General features: G+C 39.7%; 2 protein-coding genes across 3 annotated transcripts in view; one reads left to right on the top strand and one right to left on the bottom strand.

Annotated features, from left to right (window-relative positions):
- Window positions 1-1590: 1590 nt before the first annotated feature.
- LOC146332545 (uncharacterized) lies at window positions 1591-13221 on the top strand. 2 transcript variants are annotated; one of them, XM_084728076.1, is made up of 4 exons: window positions 1591-2697; window positions 3048-3088; window positions 5745-7935; window positions 11250-11562. In XM_084728076.1, the coding sequence occupies exons 3-4, from the start codon at window positions 5754-5756 to the stop codon at window positions 11423-11425; spliced, it is 2358 nt and encodes a 785-aa protein (XP_084584202.1). In that variant the 5' UTR covers window positions 1591-2697; window positions 3048-3088; window positions 5745-5753; the 3' UTR covers window positions 11426-11562. The 2 variants fall into 2 exon arrangements, with proteins under 2 accessions (XP_084584202.1, XP_084584116.1); XM_084727990.1 differs by having other exon boundaries at window positions 2232-2697; window positions 5745-13221.
- The window catches only part of LOC146332544 (uncharacterized), a 35260-nt gene continuing 18859 nt past the window's right edge, over window positions 4547-20947 (bottom strand). Inside the window, exons 6-14 of the mRNA XM_084728193.1 lie at window positions 20560-20680; window positions 20380-20403; window positions 20171-20212; window positions 18785-18816; window positions 18288-18372; window positions 16638-16769; window positions 16182-16280; window positions 14437-14542; window positions 4547-4879 (exon numbers count right to left, since the gene is read on the bottom strand). Coding sequence (XP_084584319.1) covers window positions 4854-4879; window positions 14437-14542; window positions 16182-16280; window positions 16638-16769; window positions 18288-18372; window positions 18785-18816; window positions 20171-20212; window positions 20380-20403; window positions 20560-20680 — 667 coding nt within the window. The 3' untranslated portion in view covers window positions 4547-4853. The remainder of the gene's footprint in view (window positions 4880-14436; window positions 14543-16181; window positions 16281-16637; window positions 16770-18287; window positions 18373-18784; window positions 18817-20170; window positions 20213-20379; window positions 20404-20559; window positions 20681-20947) is intronic.

The following is a 20947-nucleotide window of genomic DNA, read 5'->3' as shown; positions in this document are numbered from 1 at the left end:
GGAAATAAAGTTTTATGATGTAAAGTGACACTTGGTTTGCGGAACAGGCCCCACGTGGAAACACGTGTTAATGGCAGCAGTTGACAGACGCTGTCACTTCAGTCAACCACAGAGAGTCTGGATGTTAAATACGGAGTTCACAGTATTTTAACCCAAACCCTATTAAAATACTTTAGAACTGTACACAAAACAACTAGACCCTTTATTTTTATATCTGTATTTTTATTTACTTTTACTTGCTTTACAGTTTTTATTTAAATTAACCTTCTGTTACTCTAGAATTTAAAAGAAGATATAGCTTAGATAGACATACATATATATATATATATATATATGTATATGTATATATATATATATATATATATATATATATATATATATATATATGTATATGTATATATATATATATATATATTTATATGTAGAAGATATAGTTTTATATAGAGATATAGCTTTTATTGTTAGTCCTAAGAGAATGTTTACACTGTTAGTATGGACCTGGATATAACACAATAAAAAGAGAATTTTACAGAATAACAAAACAAACAAACAAACAAAGACTTCACCCTCAACTTTGGTTTTGAGAGACTCGACATTTTGTTGTATCTTTGCCATCAAATGTGGCAATCATCATCATTTAGGACATCAAAGTCATTATAAATCTCCTTCTTAGAAAACAGGAAGCTTATAATACAGTCACACATGTTCTACTGATAAAAACACTTTGGTGTCATGCTTTCTGTGAGGTCTGTCCTGACAATTCATTTGGACTACAGCTGTAACAGAAACAGAAATTTTGCCAAATCAAAGTCAAACCTGAGAGACAATAGCATTTTGTGTTTGATTTGGTAGAAACACTTCTCTTTTTGATAATAGTAATTTAATACAGGTGATATTCCCATGCAACTAAAGGTATGATTGAGGTTGTAACGGTAAACGACCACGCCTGCGTTCTCTGCTGGGTTTTTCAAATGGAAAATCAAAAAGTGTTGACACACCTTACAGTGCTGATAGCCTCTCCTTACAGTTTCCTTTATCCTGCTGGATTTTAAACCCTTACCTCCTGCTCTCGCCAGTGGAAAAGTTGAAACCACAGGCTGCCGGAAGATTTTCATTTCGACCAGTGGGATCCTGATGCAGTCCTTTAATACATTCCTGTTGGTAATGACAAAGCAAATTATGTTCTTCTCCTCTGCATTTAAACATAAACATTTGATTTTATTTTTGTAAATTATTTGGCTAAATCATTGTCCTGTTTGGTCATCGTGAGCCACCATACTTTGAATATGTATCCATGGCAACACCAATGAACATACTTGGGTTCAGTCTAATTCACAGTCATGTAAAGAGAACTTTTGTAAGGTGGTATTTGTTCTTTAACAACCAGTGATTATTTCAAGACAGTGTGATCATTAATTCACACATAAAGGAATTCATTCCAACAAATTTAATTTAATTTAATTGTATTCATATTTGCTTTTGTAATAAATTTGTTATTAATGGTCAGTATGAATCATGTGATTTTCCAATCTTTTTTTCTATGTAAAAATCTGGCATTGTTTTTGAAAAACTACATATTAAAAAAAATACCAGTATCAATACTGATAAGATTACGACAAATAGTACTGGTATTATATCAAATTTAAAAAGTCTGCTATTACCATATCCCCAGCACCTGCAAGATTTGTGTTGGATTTGGATTGAAAAGCAAATTCATATTTACTCATAATAATGTAACAGTAGGTATATATAACATATGTACCAATGTTTAGATATGATATTTTAACCTTTATGTCCCCTTAAGATACTGATGTCCCATTATGGATGTACATAGTCAGGTGTAAAGTCCCCATAAACCAGTGAAGTCCTTATGTGATATTTTGTGTTGAAAAGTGTCTACATGACTGGAAGCTCACCAGAACCCAGTTGAAACCGGTTCTTATCTTGCATGCATGGACACAGAGCCTCGGCGCAGATACAGTTGGACCCATGGAAACATTAAATTCTATAAAATTGCTAATCATAGGGAAATGCTTGTATGAAGATTCCTCCCACCTATGCGGACCCTTTATTGATACCAGTTTCTTTCTTGTGGGATCCCAACCTAATGCAGTCCTCTACCTCCCCTCCCCTTAGGGGTTTATACGTAGCAACGTCATCATGCTATCAGGTCACATGGGAAAACTCTTTTAGAAGCGCTTAGGACAATCACATTTTGATGCTAAAGTGTATGTAGGCCTTCTTCAAGCAAGGTTTGATTGTTTGTATTTGAATACATAAGGGACACTACTGAGAAGCTACAGAATGACACAAAAGACTCAAAGAAAAACAAATAATAATGGACCCAACCTGTGAATCTGCCCTTACTGACGTCAGGTAAGGGCTTCATGTTGTGTGTAGAAACTGGCTTTATCCCTGCTGCTCTGCTGAGCTAACAAAAACAGCCACCTTCCCTCAGGTGGAGGTGTCTCCCGACCGCCTGTAGGGGCTGCATCTCAGCCATCTCAGGTGGCTTGGAAACCCCCATCTGCCCCTGCAACACACACTGAAGGCAACAGTTTTATTTTTGGAGTGGCCACGGGCACTGTGGCTCGCTCCCTAAGGCTTCAGTTCACTTCAGGATGAGTCGGCCATGTGGCACCCTGAGCCGGGATTAACAAGCAGAGAGCAGTTTGTCCCGACAGCCGCTCGCCGAAGGTAAACCAGTCAAACTCAGTGTCTGTTGATTGACAAGCTGGTGGTCCTGCAGCGTGGTCCTGACCCATCAGCCAGGTGCTAACCTGCAAATGGTGCATGCACGATCGCATGATGCATATTAGACGCTATATCTGTGAGAGGAAGAGCTTGCATTGTAGTGTTTAACATGTTTATGCACACACTTTGTGCCTTAATTGATGTAAGCATTAGTCAGCAATTAACAAACCCTGCACACCAGCACCCTGAATATTGTTTTAATCTTTTCCTGGCCTTTTTATAAACTTTTAGATATAAATAGATTAATTACCTCAGTCTCTCCTTCTTACTCTAAACTGTTATTTGCTTCGCAGCCTGTCCAGCAAAACACCAGCAGCACCCATTTCCACTTCAGGTAAGTGTTGCTCAGATTCATGATGTGGCATTCTGTTAATTAACGAAGAGCTCACCCTCCAGTTTGTTTAATTGTGTTCTTCACTGGTAGCTAGATTGAGGTCATGGCACAGTTTTATCTCAAAGCTAATCTTACACTTTCCTCTTTTGAGCTGCTCCAATGGAAACCTCCCAGATATCCAACCCCAGAGCCTTAAAAGGGGGACTTCTCATGTGTCAGCTGGCCTTCTTGTCACTTTGACTGCAGAAGTCGCTTGGACAACAGGGATTCATGTAAAACATTTGCTCAAAACAGACTCAACATCTAAGAGTGTTGAAATTTCGAGAGACGCAGAGGCTATTTTTACTAAAGCTTCTGTGCCTCATGTAAAACAGAGATCATTAAACGTGCAGAAAATATCCCGTTGGGTACAAATCTCCTGCTTCCCTCAGACCAAGCTGGTGCTAACATGACATTAATGAAAATTTAAGATAATCATCACTCTGAAATGCGAGGCTAAGCTCTCAGTCAGAGCAGCTCTGAGAGGATTTGGGTCTCGGATTGATTTCCAGCGCACTGAGCTGTTTGTGTGTGAGTGCGGGACGGCGGGCAGCAGGTGCTCGGTGTCAGGATGTTTGCTCTTATTTCCCCCGGTCTAAAATTAGACTGTGGACCTTTTCTAGTGTCACCCAAAGATACTCCAGTATTCAGACAGAAAAGGAACAATTCAGCTCAGGTTACCACTGGAGACAACCACGTAAAAGTACATTATACAGTAAACAAAACCAACTGTATTAACAGAATATTAATTATCTTTTAAGATATTGTGGAAGCTTTCTTAACCCCATCTGCAGCTTCAGTTTCTCCATTTTCCTTTGTCAAATATAACCCTGGGTGCAGAGGAATGTATGTCACCCTTTTTCTCGGTTAATTACACCTCCGACCTTCGCACTCCTACTTACTTTTTGCTTGTAATGTCAATTTGGACCCAATTTACTGAGGCTCAAGTTTAAAGTTCCTCTGGTTATGAACATTATACTACATGCTACCACCCTCCTCCTGCTGTGCATGGACCTGGTCACCCTCCTGTATGTGTCAATCACCCTTCTTTGGTTTTACTTTTATTTCCTGCAGAGGTCATTTTTAAATCCGACAGTCTCCTTGAGAGACTATTTTCATAAGTAGTTTGTCATCATTTCAAAGTAGCCTTGCCATAAGCAACAGCTTTACATGCCTTTCTATTTCCAAGAGTGACGCTCCTTGTAGCCATGCAGCATCTTCAGGACCCAATTAAGAGTTTCAAAACCTGCTAATGAGCCCGTTGTCATGAGAGCTCATAGTTTTCTAAAGCCAGCTGCAGACTTGTCTCAGAGCCATTAGCATGGATTAAATCAGTACAGTTGGTAAGCAGCTGAAAACTCTATACTGGGAACATAGAAGAAGACGGTGAGGTCACCAACACAGTAAACGACAAAGAAAGCAACGACAGAAACTTTTATTGAGGAAACAAACATTAAATCTGTTTAATTAAAGTTATTATTAAAGGATTTACTGACGCGGAAACATATTGAGATTATTATTCAGTAAAAACATAAAAAAAAGACTCACTATTAGCTTCACTACCTTTTGTAACATTTTACCAAAGTGTCACAGGAAATTTGTTATTACAACTGGATTTACATACATTTCCAACCTAAAGCTTGAAATACAGAGGATGATGAAGCGATAGTGGCTATAATTTGTGCAGTATCAAAGATTTTTTTTTTTAATAAGTCCAGCATGTGTTTCACAAATCTTCATAGAGCTGCCCAGCTGGAAAAGAAGAAAAACAAATTTGTATCAGCTTTTGTATTGGCACACAAAAACAATTAATGACCTCAATCAAATATCACTGTATCCACTGTTTAAAAAAAAACAGAAAATTATTTAGCCAGCAGCTGAGATATCTGGTAAAAATGACTCTGTTAGAACAGAACTCTACAACATTTCCAACTGCTTAGTGATTAATAATCACACCATGCAACTGGCATGTCATCGAAGTCCTGCTCTGATGTCTAATTAATCTAGTTTCTATTATTAATGTGTTTAGGAAGGTGATGTGTAAGCTCTTCATGAGACATTTTGTTGGCTCTTTGCTCTGAGTTTTTCTCATTTTTTTGGGAAACTCTAACAAATAATGTTAGAAGTATGTGTTTTGCCATGAAGCAAATAAGATAACAGGCCTGTTTTGGTGTGTTACTGATTGTTTTGTGTCTGTTTACTGTGGGGCTGCAACTAATGATTAAATTCAGTATCAATTTTAACTGCTGAATATTGTCACAATTGTCAAAAAAAGAGAAAGAAAAATACTCATCCCAGTTTTAGCAAAGTGATGTCTTGAAATTGCTTCTTTTGTCCAACCAACAGTCCAAAACCAAAAGACTTTTTGTTTACAATTATGAATGACGAAGAAAAGCAGCAAATCCACACACTTAAGAAGTCTGAAGCAGCAAATATTTGACGTTTTTGTTTTTAAAAAGTGACTGAAAATTAATTGATTATCAAAATAGCTGGAAACTAATTTTCCTTTGATCAACCAATTGTTTAATCAACAATTCGTTGCAGCTCTAGTTTAGTAGATTATTGCGTGAGGACAAATAGACTCATGTGTCTCTCTGTGATGTGATCTGTCTTGCAGGAGTCTAAAATGCTGATGGAAGTAGGCTACAGCAATGGGCTGGATCCTGACCTTTCCCAGCAGTATCCTCCGCCCTTACTGCCAAAACCGGGAAAAGACAACGCGAGGCTTCAGAAACTCAAGAAGAAACGAGCCAAGAAAAAGGGCAGCCTCTCTCAGACACCCATCCCTTTTCGTTCTTGTTTGTCACCTGTCAACGAAGCAAGCACAGACCTCGAGCACAGTGACCAGTCCAGCCCACCAAGGACACCAGAATCAGTCTACATTGCAGACTCCTCAGTGTCCAGTTTCCCCTTTGGCTCTCCCTATGATCACTCTGCATCTGCATTCCCTCATCCTCGGAGCAGCCCCTACAGCCAAACTGGCAGCTTCCCCACTGAGTCTTACATAGCTCAGGTCAGGACTTCTGAAGAGCAGGTGGCTCCGCTGTATGAGTGCTCCACTTGTTTATTCGATGACGTGACTCCCTTCATGATGCCACCTTCGGCCTCACCACCCCCATCACCACCTGAGCAGGTTTCAGCACCACCTCTTCCTCCTGGTTTCAATTTGAACATGACACCAAATTCCCATGGGTCAGTCACAACAGTCCCTCCAGTCGCTGTGTCGCAGTCCAGCACTAAAATATCTACTCACAGCCTGACCCTATCCCCAGCCGCCCCCAACTGTAGCACAGGCTCGCCACCTTCTCAAGTTGCAGACCTACCTCCTGTTCCAATGCTGCTATCAGTTTCAAACAGTCAGACACAACCTTTTATTCCCAGCCAGAGGGAGACAAACACCAGTTCAAAGGACAGCCCTCAGAGCCAGGCATCATCTTGGACTGCCAGACCTACCAGTAACGGCAACTTTGTCGTAAGCCAGATGTCCCCAGAGATAACTGCTTCAAAAATATCACTTGTTGAAGCAGTGAAAGAGACAAGGCCTGACACGGCACAAGCAAGGATTTACACATCAAAAGCAACATTTTATGAGATCTCTAAACCTCCCTCCATCCAGGACCTTACAGTAATCAACCCAACCTGCCAGAGTGCCCTGGTACACAAGGAGAAACCAGCTGTGTCAATGGTGAAAACTGATCAGAAACTGTCTGTGTCGTGGTCCCACTCTGGAAGACCTAAGACTCCCTCTTGTACACCAGCTCGAGTATCCACACCCTTTTTTGAAATATCCAAACCTAACCCACTTTTATTTGCTGCAAGTCCTGCTTTCAGCTCCTCACAAGATTTACAAAGTCCTGTAATTCCCAATGAGGCTCCGAGACACAAATCAGCGACTGGTTTAAGCAAACCTCCAGCTGCCACAGAGGAGCAGAAGCTGACTGATATTAATCACATTACGTCAATCAAACAAGCCAGCAATTACAAAGAGATAGAGATCCATAATACACAAAGGAGTACAATAAATACTGACCTGTATCCAAGAGAGAATTTGGCATCAAGCATGACTGCACCTGACTCTGCTGTGGTTAAACCAACACTAATAGAACCAGTCATCCCAAAAGCAGAAACAGACCAAGTTTCTGAAAATAAAGCTCCATCTTTGCCTAAGGTTCCATCGTTTCTCTCCACTGCACCAAAGACTTCAAATGTCAGTCCTTCACCAGTGATTTCCATGCAAGCAGCATCAAGTCCAAGCCCCCTGTCATCCACTTATCAACCTCCTGTGGCCGAGGCACGCAAGTCTTTGACGTCACTATTAGAGACTCAAATGTCATTAGCGACCTCAAAGCCCAAATCACGATCATATTATGGGCTTACTCCAACTGAGTATGCTGCCTACGGTGGAATTAGGACTATTGTATCACCTCACACCCCTGTACTCCCCAAGGTCAATGAAACCTCTGCAAACAAAACACAGTCAGATGTAGCTGTAGATGGATCACAAGTCTCAAAGTCTGATGCAACAAAACAACTCAATGGACACCAAGATCCTCCCTCTTTGAAGGAGGTTGCTCTATCAACTCCAAGGGATTCTGAAGGGATTGTCACACGTAGCAAAGATGTGTTTGAGGAAAGTCTGTCTGAAGCTCACAGTACTGGAATACAGTCACTTAAAACTTCTAGCATGGACACAATAAAACCAGAGCTTCCCCTTGGCTTGGCACAGAAAACAATGCAACAATCCACAAGTGATGTATCCACACCAATAGCCTCGTACTCTGAGGCTCCAATACCAATACCTAAAGCAGGTGAGGTACACACACAATGTGCGGCACAATATTCTATAGAGCCAGCACTAAATACAACCCCATGTCTGACTCATAGCGGTGGTCTGTCGAGTGCTTCCTCACCTTTAGTGAAAGTAGATTCAAATGCAGAAACACAGCATAGTGCAAAAGGCATAGATATCATTGAGAAAGGCGACAAAGCTAAGAAAACACATACAAACGGGGAATTTAAGGTCACACATGCAAAGTTCGGACAAACAGAGATAGCTCCGGTCAAGTCTAACCAAGCTGCTGGTGGAGTCAATCCATCAACAACCAATGGTCTCAATACCCAACTCACTGCCAGGCCAGTTAAAGACCTAGTTGACCATAAAAACCAAGGCATAGATGTAACTGGGAAAGGTGACAGTCTTGAGAAAATACCTCCAAAAGGAGAGTCCAGAGTCACAAATGCAAAGTCAGGACAAGGGGACAAAGTCGACAAAGCTAAGAAAACACCTACAAAAGGGGAATCTAAGGTCACAAATGCAAAGTTAGGACAAACAGAGATCTTTCCAGTCCAATCTTACCTAACTGCTGGTGGAATCAGTCCATCAACAGCCAATGGTGTCAATGTCCAACTCACTGCCAGGCCTGTTAAAGATCTAGCTGACCATAAAAATCTGGTTGGTCAATATCCTGCCGCAGAGGTAGAGCCCAAACTCTCAGGGAGTGCCATCACGAATGGTGCCTTCATTGTAGGAAAACAAGAAGCTGCCAAACTGATTTCAGCAACACTGCTGCCCAGTAAAGTGTCTACTGAAGCTGTTTCACACAAACGAAAGGAAGAGGTTAATCAGCATATCAAAGTAAGCAGTGGGTTTACTCTACCTAATAAAACAAACATTTTGCCCTCTGTGGCTGCTGCTACAGAACATATCTGTGACAAAACTGAGCCCCAATTCTCAAATAAAGAAACAATTATTGCTGCCAAAAAATCTGTTTTACCCCATGAGCCAGTCACAGCATCTGTATGTTCTGCACAGTTCAGTATCTGCACAGTATCTGCAGCCATCCCAAGCACAAAAATCACACAACAGCTCAGCGCAGAAATTAAAATACCTGGAAACAGTAAAACTGTAGAAAACAAGATACATTTGCCTGGAGAAGGTGTCTCTTTGAAATCTCCTCAAGCACTAAATACACCAGGTGTTCAAACTAACTTAGGAAAACCTACCACAGAAACCAAACTACCTGACCTATCTGTCACTGCAACCAAGTCACCCAACATTTCAGATATGAAATTACCCTTAGATAAAACCACCAGTGGGCCCACAAAAGAGCCCCCAAAGCTAACCGATGTTAGTAAAAATGTACTTCTGAAGACACAGTGTAGCATAAATGGCCAAGATAAAGCTGTTCAAGGAGCAGGCTTCTACTCAAATTCAAGCAGGGCTACAGTAGTGGCCACACAAGCAACTGAAACTAGTCTCAGCATCCCTATGAAAGACAAAATACAGTCAGGCCAAATTAATCTTGGACCTAAACTCCCCACATATAATAATATTGGCACAGACAGAGTCAGCAGCTCAAAAGTAGACACAGCATTGCATCCACAACCCAGCAGTGGAATAGCAGGTTTATTGACACCAACAGAGCATCTTCCCACTATAACTACTAGAACAGAAAAAAGTCAAACAAAAAGTTTTAATGAAGCAAGACCAAATTCTAATCTTGCAAAGGGAAGCATGGCACTGAACATGCCTAACAGTGAAACCAAACTGTCCAACAAACCACCCGCAGGACTGCAAACTGTCAGCAAGCCTTCAACCGACGTGGTCTCACCTGGACAGCCTGGAGGTATAGTGGCTATTCAACATGGCAAACCTGTTGAAACTGCACAATCAAACAAATCCAATTTGGGTAGCATAGTTCACAGTATTCCTGCTGCTGACACCAAAGTCCCCAGCAAGCCTCATACAGACAGTATTTTGCCTATGAGGACAGACCCAGTAGTGAGCATGAAACCATCTTTTAATACTGTGCAGGTTAGTAAAACCCCTGTGCCATCTAGTCCCATCCTGAGGCATGTCACACCAAAAAGCCCTCAGCTGAGGTCAGACAGACCTGAGAGTCGACCTGCAGTAAAGCCAACTAATGATGCAAAACCTGTTTCTGGCTCTATTGCTCAAGCAAGAATCTACACAAACCCAAAAGCACAGATTGCCAACGTTCTTGCTGAGCATGGATCATCTGCACCCCAAACTACTAATAAAACCACTACCGTACAAGAACAATCTCCTTTCATTCAGCCAGTTATAGTCAATAAATCTTTACCAAGTCCCCCTCCAAGAACTAAAAATTCTGTGACATCTAAGACTGCTAAGATTGAGACAACAACTTCCACTTCTTCTGGTTATGTTGTGGCTAAGATGTCTAGTATCAGTGTGGAACAGCAAACCATTGCAAAGCCAAGTCAAATCATGACTGGAGATAATGTTCAACCCCTTGTAAATTTAGTGAGCTCTCAGATTGAAGTGCAACAGTTTAAGCAGTCCGTCACTAAAACCAAGAAATCTATTGAAACTAATATTATAGGTGTGAATAACCAAACTTCTACAAATATTCACCCCCTTACTGAAGCCACCAGAGGTGCCAAAGCCCCATTTAGTCCTCCTATAGTAGCAGTTTCCCCTCTACCAGAACCAAGAATGCGTAATACACCTATTCAAACTTATACTCCAATCTTGCCCCCGTCCTCTCAAACTCCCGTCTCTTTGAACCGTACTACAGAAATAAAACCCTTGTCAGACATTACAAAAGACCAGACAAAACCTTCCACTGTACCTGTTCAAAATAATACTCCTACTAGCACTACTCAGCCCTCAAAACCAGAAATAAAACCACACACAACTAAGGATGCTTCAGTCCTCACAAAAAGTGCTGAGGTAAAGGTACATTCCCAAACTCAGAAGATAAATACAAAGCTAGCAACAAATTCCAGTAAGGAAGAACAAGTATCCCCACTGAAAGCTGAAACTAGCACCCCCATTCATTCTCCCAATCCCGTTTTAACCAGTAAACCTACTCTAAAAGCACAACCTCCCACTAAAAGGGTAGAACAAAGACCTTCCTCTGCCACTGCAGAAACAAAACCCTCAATTGTAAAAAGTGATTCCTCAAAGTCTCCCCCACATCCAGTCCAGGTTAGCTCACACACCAGTAATGTTCAGCCTTCGACAGAGCTACCAGTAGAGAGCATTTCCCCTGCAAAGCCAGCAACAGATACAGTCATGAAACCATCCATAGTTAAAGCCGCTGTGATTGACTCTGCCACTCCTGCCTCTCTGCCTCAGGCCTCAGTCTCAGTCAAAGCTCCATCCCCAAACAGAGGAACATCACCGCCATCTCAGCCAAAAACTGGACTCAAAGACAAGGATGTTCTGAGGACCAAATCAACAGCTGCACCAACGGAAGCCCCGGCAGTCCAACCCTCCACGAAGTCAGCGACATCAACTGCATCTTCAACTGACAAGAAAGCTGTTAATTCAGAGACATCCCCTTCATCTGCTGAGCCCAAATCAGCCCAGAAGCCAAAGGGGCTAAAGGGTAAGCTCAGCGGATGGACACGGCTCAAGAAACACATGGTTGTTGAATCAGAGGAACCTGAGTTTCCACAGCCGGAGGCCAAACCTCAGGACAATTCCAGTGGCAGCATTGAGAAAACAGATCAAGGTGGTAATGATAAGTTGTCAGCTGACCCATGTCCTGATCAGGAGGTCATCATGAACAAACAAGGTCCCAGGGCATTGAAGATGTGGGATGCCCTCCTCTTCCAGATGTTTTCTACCAAAGAACGAATCATGCAGCAGATAAATGCCAACAAGAAAGAATCAGATGACAAAAAGGCCTCTAAAGACAATCAAGCAGATGTTCCCTCTTTTGTCAATCGCCTGCCAGTTTTGTTGTACAGCCCCCGTTTTGATGCCAGGAAGCTGAAGGAGGCAGCAGAAAAGCCACTCATGAAAATAGCAGCAGTGTTTGAAAGGGGGCTGATAAAACGCAAAGGTCAAGAAGAGGAACAAAAGGACTTCAACAGAAAAGCCAGAGGATTTGGTTCAACAAAAACTGCAGATATGTAACTTGAAATGATGCAAAAGTATGTTTGAGGTTGATAAATGATAAGTGTTTTTTTTTATCATTAAATGGGAAGATGCAATGATCTCAGGTAGGTCAGGGAACCTTGAAAAAAAGGAATCATATAAAGAGAATTTGGAAGAAAACAGACATAAACAATTTCGTCAATCACCACGTACTTGAGTCAATATTGGAGCTGAAACTTGGCCATGGTCTTTAAATTTAAGCTTAGAAAGCAAAGAAAGATTCATCCCTACAGCAGCAATACAGGTGTGGCATCTTTGAACTTTTAATGAAAGCAAAAGATAAGGCAAAGAAAGCAAGAAGCACTATAAAATCTGCAAGTCTACTTGGATAATTTTACTTTTTTATTGGTTGTAGTGTGGAATGCATGTACTGTAGATACTTTGACAGATAAAAGGTTGTTTAATTTGTCATGCGATATTTTTTTTTCTATTTTTCTAAACAGAAGCTTTTAGTGTACACCGCTGGCAGGCAGTTTTTAATCTCTGTTATAAATAGGGCTTTTACATTCCTGGAATAACAGGGCAGATGGATTTTGGAAGAAGGAAATCGGAGATGGATAAAGGGTGAAGGTCCAGTCAGAACAGATTTAGGTTTCGGCACAGATTTAGGTTTCTGCAAGTCAGGTATGAAACGAAACATTGGATGTCCAGGCTTTTGATCGGGGCAGGAAACTACACAACCACATAAGCTGGTATATCTTCGGGCTGGGCAATGTGGAAAAAATAACGATACCTAAACAATCTTCTATACATGCTTGTATAGCATCTGCTTAGGTTTATAGTTATGGGATGGCAGTATGGGATCTGTCAGTCTGTTGATCCACCGCTTTGGTCTTGTCTGAAATATTTTGCCAGTACATTTTGTCCAAACATTTGTGGTTCCCAGAGGACAAATTCTGCTCACTTCAGTGAACCTGAGACTTTTCATCTGGCCCCGTCTTCAGGTCAAATTCTCAGCCTCAGCTGTACTTTGTGTTATAGCAAACGTTAGCATGCTAAAACACTGGAGTAAGATGGCGAATGTGGTTAACTTTATACCTGCTAAATAGCATAACATTAGCAATGCCACAATGAGTGCAAGCATGCTCATGTTAGCATTTAGCTCACAGTGGTGTTTGGCACTGGTTAGCAAATGTTAGCATGCATACTATACTAACATGGTGAACTTTATACCTGCTAAACAACAGCATGTTAGCATTGTCATAGTGAGAATGTTAGCACTTAGCTCTGCTGTGTTAAAGTACAGCTTTGCAGAGCTGCTATCATGGCTATGCTTGGTCTTGTTTGTACTTGACCACACAGTAAGCTAATGGGAGGTCAGACTGTATTATCAAATGGGAGAAAACTGACATTGCAGTTGCTTTTTAGTGTTAATTGAGACAATCAAATCATACATTGCCCAGCCCTAATACATCCCAGAATTAAAATCCATTCAGTAACAATGATATGATAAAAATGTTTTCAGCCAGAGGTGACCATGTTTGTGTTTTGTAGTTTTCTGCCTGTTGGTGGATCGTCCAGGACCTCATTAATAAACAGTTCAGATCGTAACCAGGATGTAGCAGTGAATACTGATGAATGATGATGATGACGATGTTGTTGAGGCGCGCTGTAGGAAGACGGATTAAAGGGAAATCGACTGAGAGCTGGAGCAGAAGGACAGATATTAGACGATGAGTGTGAAGTGCCACAGCTTTGGAGGATTTTGGTGATGCTGTAGCAAATATTAGCATGTCGTTGTAGAAGTTATTGTGAACCTTTTTGTCTTTATATTGCATTTTAAAAACTGTTGTTTTCCCCAAGATCAAGATGTGGAATGTGTTTTAAGTGTGCAGGACAGCTCGATTTAGTACAATGGTGCTTAAACTATAACATGTTTTTGTTTACTGTGTGATTCTGAAAATGCATAAAGTTGACTGTGAAACTCAAGTTTTGTATTTCTCTTTTTTTCATCACAACGCTTTGGTCTTGAGACTTTATCCTTTTATTTGTTTGTTATGAAGTTAGTTGGATATTTGGGTTTAAATTAAATGAAAATTCATCTTACTTTTAATTGAATCCCTAAACTTGGTGATATTTATTGTTTAAGAAAAATCCACTGTCAGTCTATATTATACACTTAACTTCTCTTTAGATGAATAGAATTAAAATTTGCACCAGCTTTGCAGATTACAGACAGAATAAAGTTTTTGAATGCAGAATTTGCAGCAGCAGTAACATTAAGTCTCTCATAAGATGTAGAACATTTTACTATTGATAATGTAAATTAGTAAATACATAATGAATAATGATAATGAATAATAATACTTTTACAGCCTCAAAACATTTTTTCCATATTTTGTTGTTTTCCTACTGAATGAATGATGTTTGAAAGTTTTACCTGACTGACAGTTTGCATCTTCACTGCAGCCGTCATCAACAGAAACCTTCTCGTACTTGCCGTGACCCGTCACCACAAACTTATATCTTTTCCCACTGGAGCCGTCCTGAAATTCAATTGATAAAAGAGTATCAATCACAGACAGAATCACAGACAGTTGTGCCGTAACATCAATGTATCCTTCATAAACTGCAGTCATGCCAACAATCCAAAACTTCATTACATTGGCAGATATTTCATATTTTCCCGTCTCATCAGCCTTCTCTCACAAAATAAAAGAGCAGCAGTTTAAAGCTCGATCTGTGTAAACTTCAGCTTTAATTTCAGCTTTTTCAGGAGGCTTTTGCTTGTCAAATGATTTGGTTTTATTTTCCTATATAATCTCTCATGGTGTTCCTGAATGCAGCACATTTGTTTTAAATATAATGAACAGAAGTCCTCTCAAAGTTTTTAGTCGAAAACAAATATTAAAAGGATTTGTGCAAATCATAAAGTATAATTATAATAAATAATAATTTTCCTTGTCCCTTCAATCCTTTAGAGACACCACAGATTGACGTTGCAATGGGCAGTGGTCTCCAGTCTGGGGGTCGCACACGTCTACATAGTCGGAAGGCAATTATGGGACGAGTCACAAGATAATTAAAGGGAAAATAAAGAATAAACATCTTTATGTCTGTTACACAAAATTGTGTTAAGTTTTTGCAACTTTTGTCAAGTGTTTTTGCAAAATCTGGATATTTTCATTTCAGTAGGGGTCTAAAATTTCTCCAGATTAAAAAAAATCTGAAAAAGAAAACATTATTTAGCTGAGCTGATCACAATTTTCATTCACACTAAGTGACAATGGGGTCACAAATAGGCATTACCTTATTGTCAGGGGTCACACTTAAAAGGACTAATTTCTTTATCCATCGGTTAAATAAGAGGTGTTGACTGTGGATGGAGAAAATATTGCAGCATCTCACTCTCCACTTGCAGTATAAAAGTTAAGAAAATGGAGTTTTGTGTTCATAATGTGCAAAAATGTACAACACATACAGCGTTGTTATTACACCATCATGTAGGACTCTAGCATGATGCACATTTCTGTACATAATTTTCCCTCCATTCTCGTATCTTAGATTTATATTTTGCTGTTACATATCATAGATAAGGCACATGTACTTTTACACACTCTTTATTGTATATATTTGTTACTATTGTTATTGTTATATTATTGCAATATTGTAGTAGAAGGTATATATTTTTACAAACATCTTATTTTCTCTTCTTATAGTTTTCTATTCTTGAATGGGAGCCCCTGTAGCGTCAACAGTTTCCTCCTGGGAATCCAGAAAGTATTTCAGTTGCCGAAGTGTGTAAAATGAACTGTGTAATGTTTCACTGCCTGAGTGACCTCTGATTCTGAGCCACAGGGGGGCAGACTTTCACTGACTGCTCTGTCAAACTGAGTTGAGATGATTCAGAGCCTGCAGATGAAAAGAGGCTGCTGGGGTGTGGTCGCACGAAGCAGGAGAGGAACAGAGAATAAAGCAGATCGAAAGAGTCACGAAACTAAACTGAGATAAAATACAGATGAGGAAGTTTTCAGAGAATTGAGAAATGTTGACATAAATAAATAGTTTCATGTCAGAGAAATTACACTTGATGGAAAAAAGATCAGTGTGGTGGTGAAATGCTTTGTGAATCTGGTAATAAAATAAACAGGAGACAAGTTTCATCCAATCCTGGAAAAAACTCACTGCTGGTTTGAAGGGCGAGCTGCAGCGGCTCCCATCTTCGCTTCCTTTCACCCACTGATTGATGAGATTAGCCACGCCCACTTTTAAACCATCTGCATCCTGACACAGAAAGGAAGAATTTTTTTAAATGAGTGTGAAAAACAAGTACCTGCTTTTATGTGCTTCATCAAAGTCCGCCTAAATCTGTTTCATGAGGTGTCATGAATAGTTTAAAATCCATTAATTCATTCGACCATCAGACAAAATGTTTTGGCTTAGCTTGGTAACAACATCACTTTGCAAACATTTCATGCTTGTTTCCAATAACAACAATGAAAACTTCATCTGTTAAGTTTATTTCCAGTGAACATTCATCATTCACCATCCGCAAAATCACACTTCTGAACACTTGAACAAATGGAGGAGTAGGTATTCGTCAGTGGCGCCGTAAAAAGTTGATATAACTTTATCATTTACCTTACATGGAGTGTATGCGACTGTGTTTTGGTTCCAGGTTTCAAACAGGTTCTTCTTGGAGGAGACGGGTTCGGTGGGACTCGTCAGGTCGGCCAACACCTGACCGCCTGATCTGCCTTCCCTCGAGGAGACCTGTGGAAAGTACAGAGAGATTCAGAGCTGTTTGACTCAGAGATTTGTTTGCAGGAATAGGAAGTCTAGCAACAAGTTCCTGCACTTTTTTACCTTTAAATAATATCAAGTCTCTCTGGGCATGGATAATTTATTGGGAGAATTTGGCCAAGTGACCTTTTGCATGATGTAATGTGACGTATATCTGCTTTACAGGCTGTCAGCTACTTGGCTTCCAGTTTCAAATCTGACGTATATGTCTGTGGTCACCTGAGTGCTTTTTCATCTGTTAGTTAGTTAAAAAACTTAACTTTTTACAGTATACATATTATCAATAGTTTACCATTCACTTTGTATATAGTGTGTAGTATTTTTTATAGTTTTTATATATAGACAACTGTTAGCAATGTTAGCGAGCCACAAGCTACACAGTATTGTGAAAATCAGCATATATGTTTGTTGCTGTTTGCAGTAAATTATGAACTTATTCCACGTTTGTCGGCTGTAAAGTTGGAAGAGGGAGGAGATGAGCGGTTACTTTTTACAGCACTGACACAGAGCTGTGTGCACTGAGCAGACACACACAGACAGCAGAGAAATCACTGTAGTAGAGGATGTAATGGCCCATTTATCCAGGAACACATAAATCCACAAGGTTCTCAGCTCTGTGTGCACGATGAAACAAGCAGGATCAGCTGCTGACTCGTGTGCTGCTTTGTTACGTCACACTTCTTTTGATTCTTGATTGCAGGTTGCAGAAATGACCTGGTTATCAATCATGTATTCTTTGAACAGCCAAAGAGAAGCAAGAGACGTGCATGCAAGAGTTGCTCATATTGTCTGTATTGAAAACACCAATAATCACTTAATATTTTGTACCTTATTGTTCTGTTGAAAATGTGTGTGAATATGATCTAGCAGGAACATGAAAACATTTCTGTGAATCCCTCAATCATCCTGCAATCTGCATCATACCACCACAATCACAAAAACACTGTTAAATAAACTAATTAAAGATCGAAATGTAATTTTAATGCAAACTGCTCTCATTATAATTGATCTTGGATATTGCAAACAACTATTAGAAAGTGAGCACTTGCTAATAATTGTCTTTTTAACTGATTTTCACTAAAACAATTAATCTCTCTGTTATATTGACCAGTTCAGATTATACTGACCAAACTGTTTTTACCAACTACAAGGTGGAATAAGAAAGTTTTGTACATACATACCTGACAAATCAAATATGTTACAAACAAGATATCATATGTAAATGATACCACATTGTTTTAAATTTATTTGGCCAGAACTCGCAAAAAACGTTTCAATTTCAAAAACTTATGATGTGTCAGGTTTAACATGGTTAAGAGCCAAATAGAACAAATAAGCATGTAAGAGTGGCTCATATCGTCAGGCTCATATAAGGGTAAAATCCCAGCTGGCAGTTTATGGAAGTATTATCAGGGTTTACCTGCTTGTTGCTAAAGTCAATAAAAGGAAAACAGAAGAACAAAGGGGGGTAACTCGGTGGCGTTTTACCTCGAGAGCGTGTGTGTACTGCTCCAGTTTCTTGTCAATCTTGGAAACAGGAACAGGAGGCGGTGTCTTCTTTACGTTGTTGGTGCTTTAGAAGAATGGATAAATGTTCAGATCAGTCACGGTGAAACTGTATTTTTGTTATTAATCAAAGTATACACGCAGCTGTTGCACAATCGACATACTCTATGTTTGCTGCACATGAGCTAAATACACCAGAGGAAAACTTTAGATTAACAAGTTATGCTTTACTGAAGATGTGTGTCTGTTTAAGAGAATTCAGACTTTCTTCTGAACTTCATTGCACAACTAAATTTGATTTTTATTCCTGGGAATATTTCCAAGAGGTGGAGCAGTGCTGGAGAATCTCAGCCGTCGAGTCAAAGAAGAAAAACAGTTTTTCTGATGTGTTTTAGTGGTCAGAGCAGCTTAATGTTGTGTTGTATCAATACAACACTCAGTCACTCCTTTAAAGTTATCTCACACAAACGCAGACTCACCTTTTCCTCAGAGACTCTGTTCTCTCTATGATCTGAGGAAAGAATTAAGACAATTGATGGTTATAACTCACACTGAGAACTGACCTACAGTAACACAAACAGCAGGTCAGACCTGCAGACTACCAAAGTCAGAAATTCATACTCCCTTGTCGGTTGGTTTTTGAGGAAAGAGTTTGAAAGAGCCTCCAATGGACCACATTAAAATTAGATGCTAAAGGCTTACTTTTATTCAGATTTTCATCTGATTTTGTAATCCTGTTTTAAGAGACAGACCCTAGTTTCATTACAATGCCAGACATTTGTAATATATGCTCAAAGACTGAAGGAATAATAAACTATATTTATAGAGTTTTCCAAACAGAGTTACAAAGTGTTTGGCACAGTTGAACCAGGATTAAAATATTTCTGCAATGAGGCATTTAAATCAAACAATTAAAAGAAAAATACAAAAAATAAAACTGATATAAAAATACTAAGGAAAAATGACAACTGCAATAATAAAACAGAGACATTATGGAAATATAGCAGTGTTTTAGAATAGAAAAACAAAACCTACATTTTGGGAGGTAATTCAAAAGATGTCATTGATTGAAGACAAAAATGACAAAAAACAAGCAGAGAAAAGTAAAACCTCATACATCTCTAATCTTAAAGGGATATTTTGGATTATTTGATGTGGGGTTGTATGAGGTACAGGGTCCGCAGATTCAGCAGCAAAATATATTTTAGCCACTTAAAACAGGTCCACGTATAAAAATCAATATAATTTTAACTGTGAAGAACAATTTACTACTTCAGTTTGCTGTTTGACAGCCTTTTCTGACATGAAATCGCTGTTATTTAAGTCAAATATCACCATCTCCAAGCCAACCAAACTCCACTGGTGAAATCACTGATTTTACATCGCAGAACACAGAGGTTCCTTTTCTACTGCTGCCTCGACCTTTCACTTTGTTCATGTTATTGTGTGACTTTGGTGAATGTGAACCATCCTTTTTGAACACCCAAGTCACACAATAACACAAACAAACAAACAAACAAACAAACAAACAGATCAAGGCAGCAGTAGAGCAGCAACTACTCTGTTCTGTGAGGTAAAATTACTGATTTTGCCTATAGAGTTTGGTTGGTTTGGAGAGAGTGATATTTGGCTTATGTAAGAGTGATTTTCCATCAGAAAAATGCTGTCCCTTTTCTTTAAGTGGCTAAAATACTTTTTGCTGCTGACCCTGTCCAAAGCAGTAAATTTTTCTTAGCTTCTCCAAGTTGACTGTGATCTGCTGTAGGTAATACACTAATTATGGATAAATACCTCATACAACCCCACATTAAATAATCTGAACTATCCCTTTAAGGCAGCCGCTGACCTTTGACTCTGACACTCACCGTGCATTTCCCATCTGTTGAGACTCTGCTGTTCGCTTCATCCTGTAAAGAAACACACATGACTGCAGGCTCCAGCAACTAAATGATTACAAGTACAACTCTGACATTAAGTTTGTTACTTCTGATTCAAATTTAACATGTAAAATCATCCCAGCAAACTGTAACACAGACCACACCTCAGCGCAAACAGACACACATACAGAACTTACTGGGTAAAACTGAATGAGGAGTTTCTGGTGGAGCAGCAGCGAGCATGAAAAAGACGAAACACAGGTTAACGTGACACTATATTACATACTGATGCTGGTATTCAAAAAATAAATATATGGCATATTTCAGTGCCGTTTGAATCTGGAAAACCCAAGAGCACCTTGGGTTAGATGATATACCTTGAAAGTGGGGCTCATGGGACCGTAGCAGTGTAACGACTCCTCGCCATCGCTGCTGCTGCAACGAGAGGCTATAGATCTCCTGTTCACCTCCTCACTCCTGTTTGCCTCGTCACCCCTCCTGTTCATGTCTTCACTCCTCCTGTGCACCTCCTCACTCCTCCTGTTCATCTCCTCACTCCTCCTGTTCATCTCCTCACTCCTCCTGTTCATCTCCTCACTCCTCCTGTTCATCTCTTCACTCCTCCTGTTCATCTCCTCACTCCTCCTGGTCTCCATCAACCTCTAGAACAAAACCAACATTCAGATGTCAACAAATGAAACCATTTTATAAGAGGAAGTCTGATCAAACCCAATCAGTTTTAAAAATTAGAAACAGAACTATTTT

The sequence above is a fragment of the Lutjanus erythropterus genome, chromosome 1 (assembly GCF_056507025.1).
Source record: "Lutjanus erythropterus isolate fLutEry1 chromosome 1, fLutEry1.hap2, whole genome shotgun sequence".
In the NCBI taxonomy this organism is placed as follows: domain Eukaryota; kingdom Metazoa; phylum Chordata; class Actinopteri; order Lutjaniformes; family Lutjanidae; genus Lutjanus; species Lutjanus erythropterus.
The sequence above is the reverse complement of the archived record's forward strand: the minus strand, read 5'-3'. Positions and strand labels throughout refer to the sequence as shown.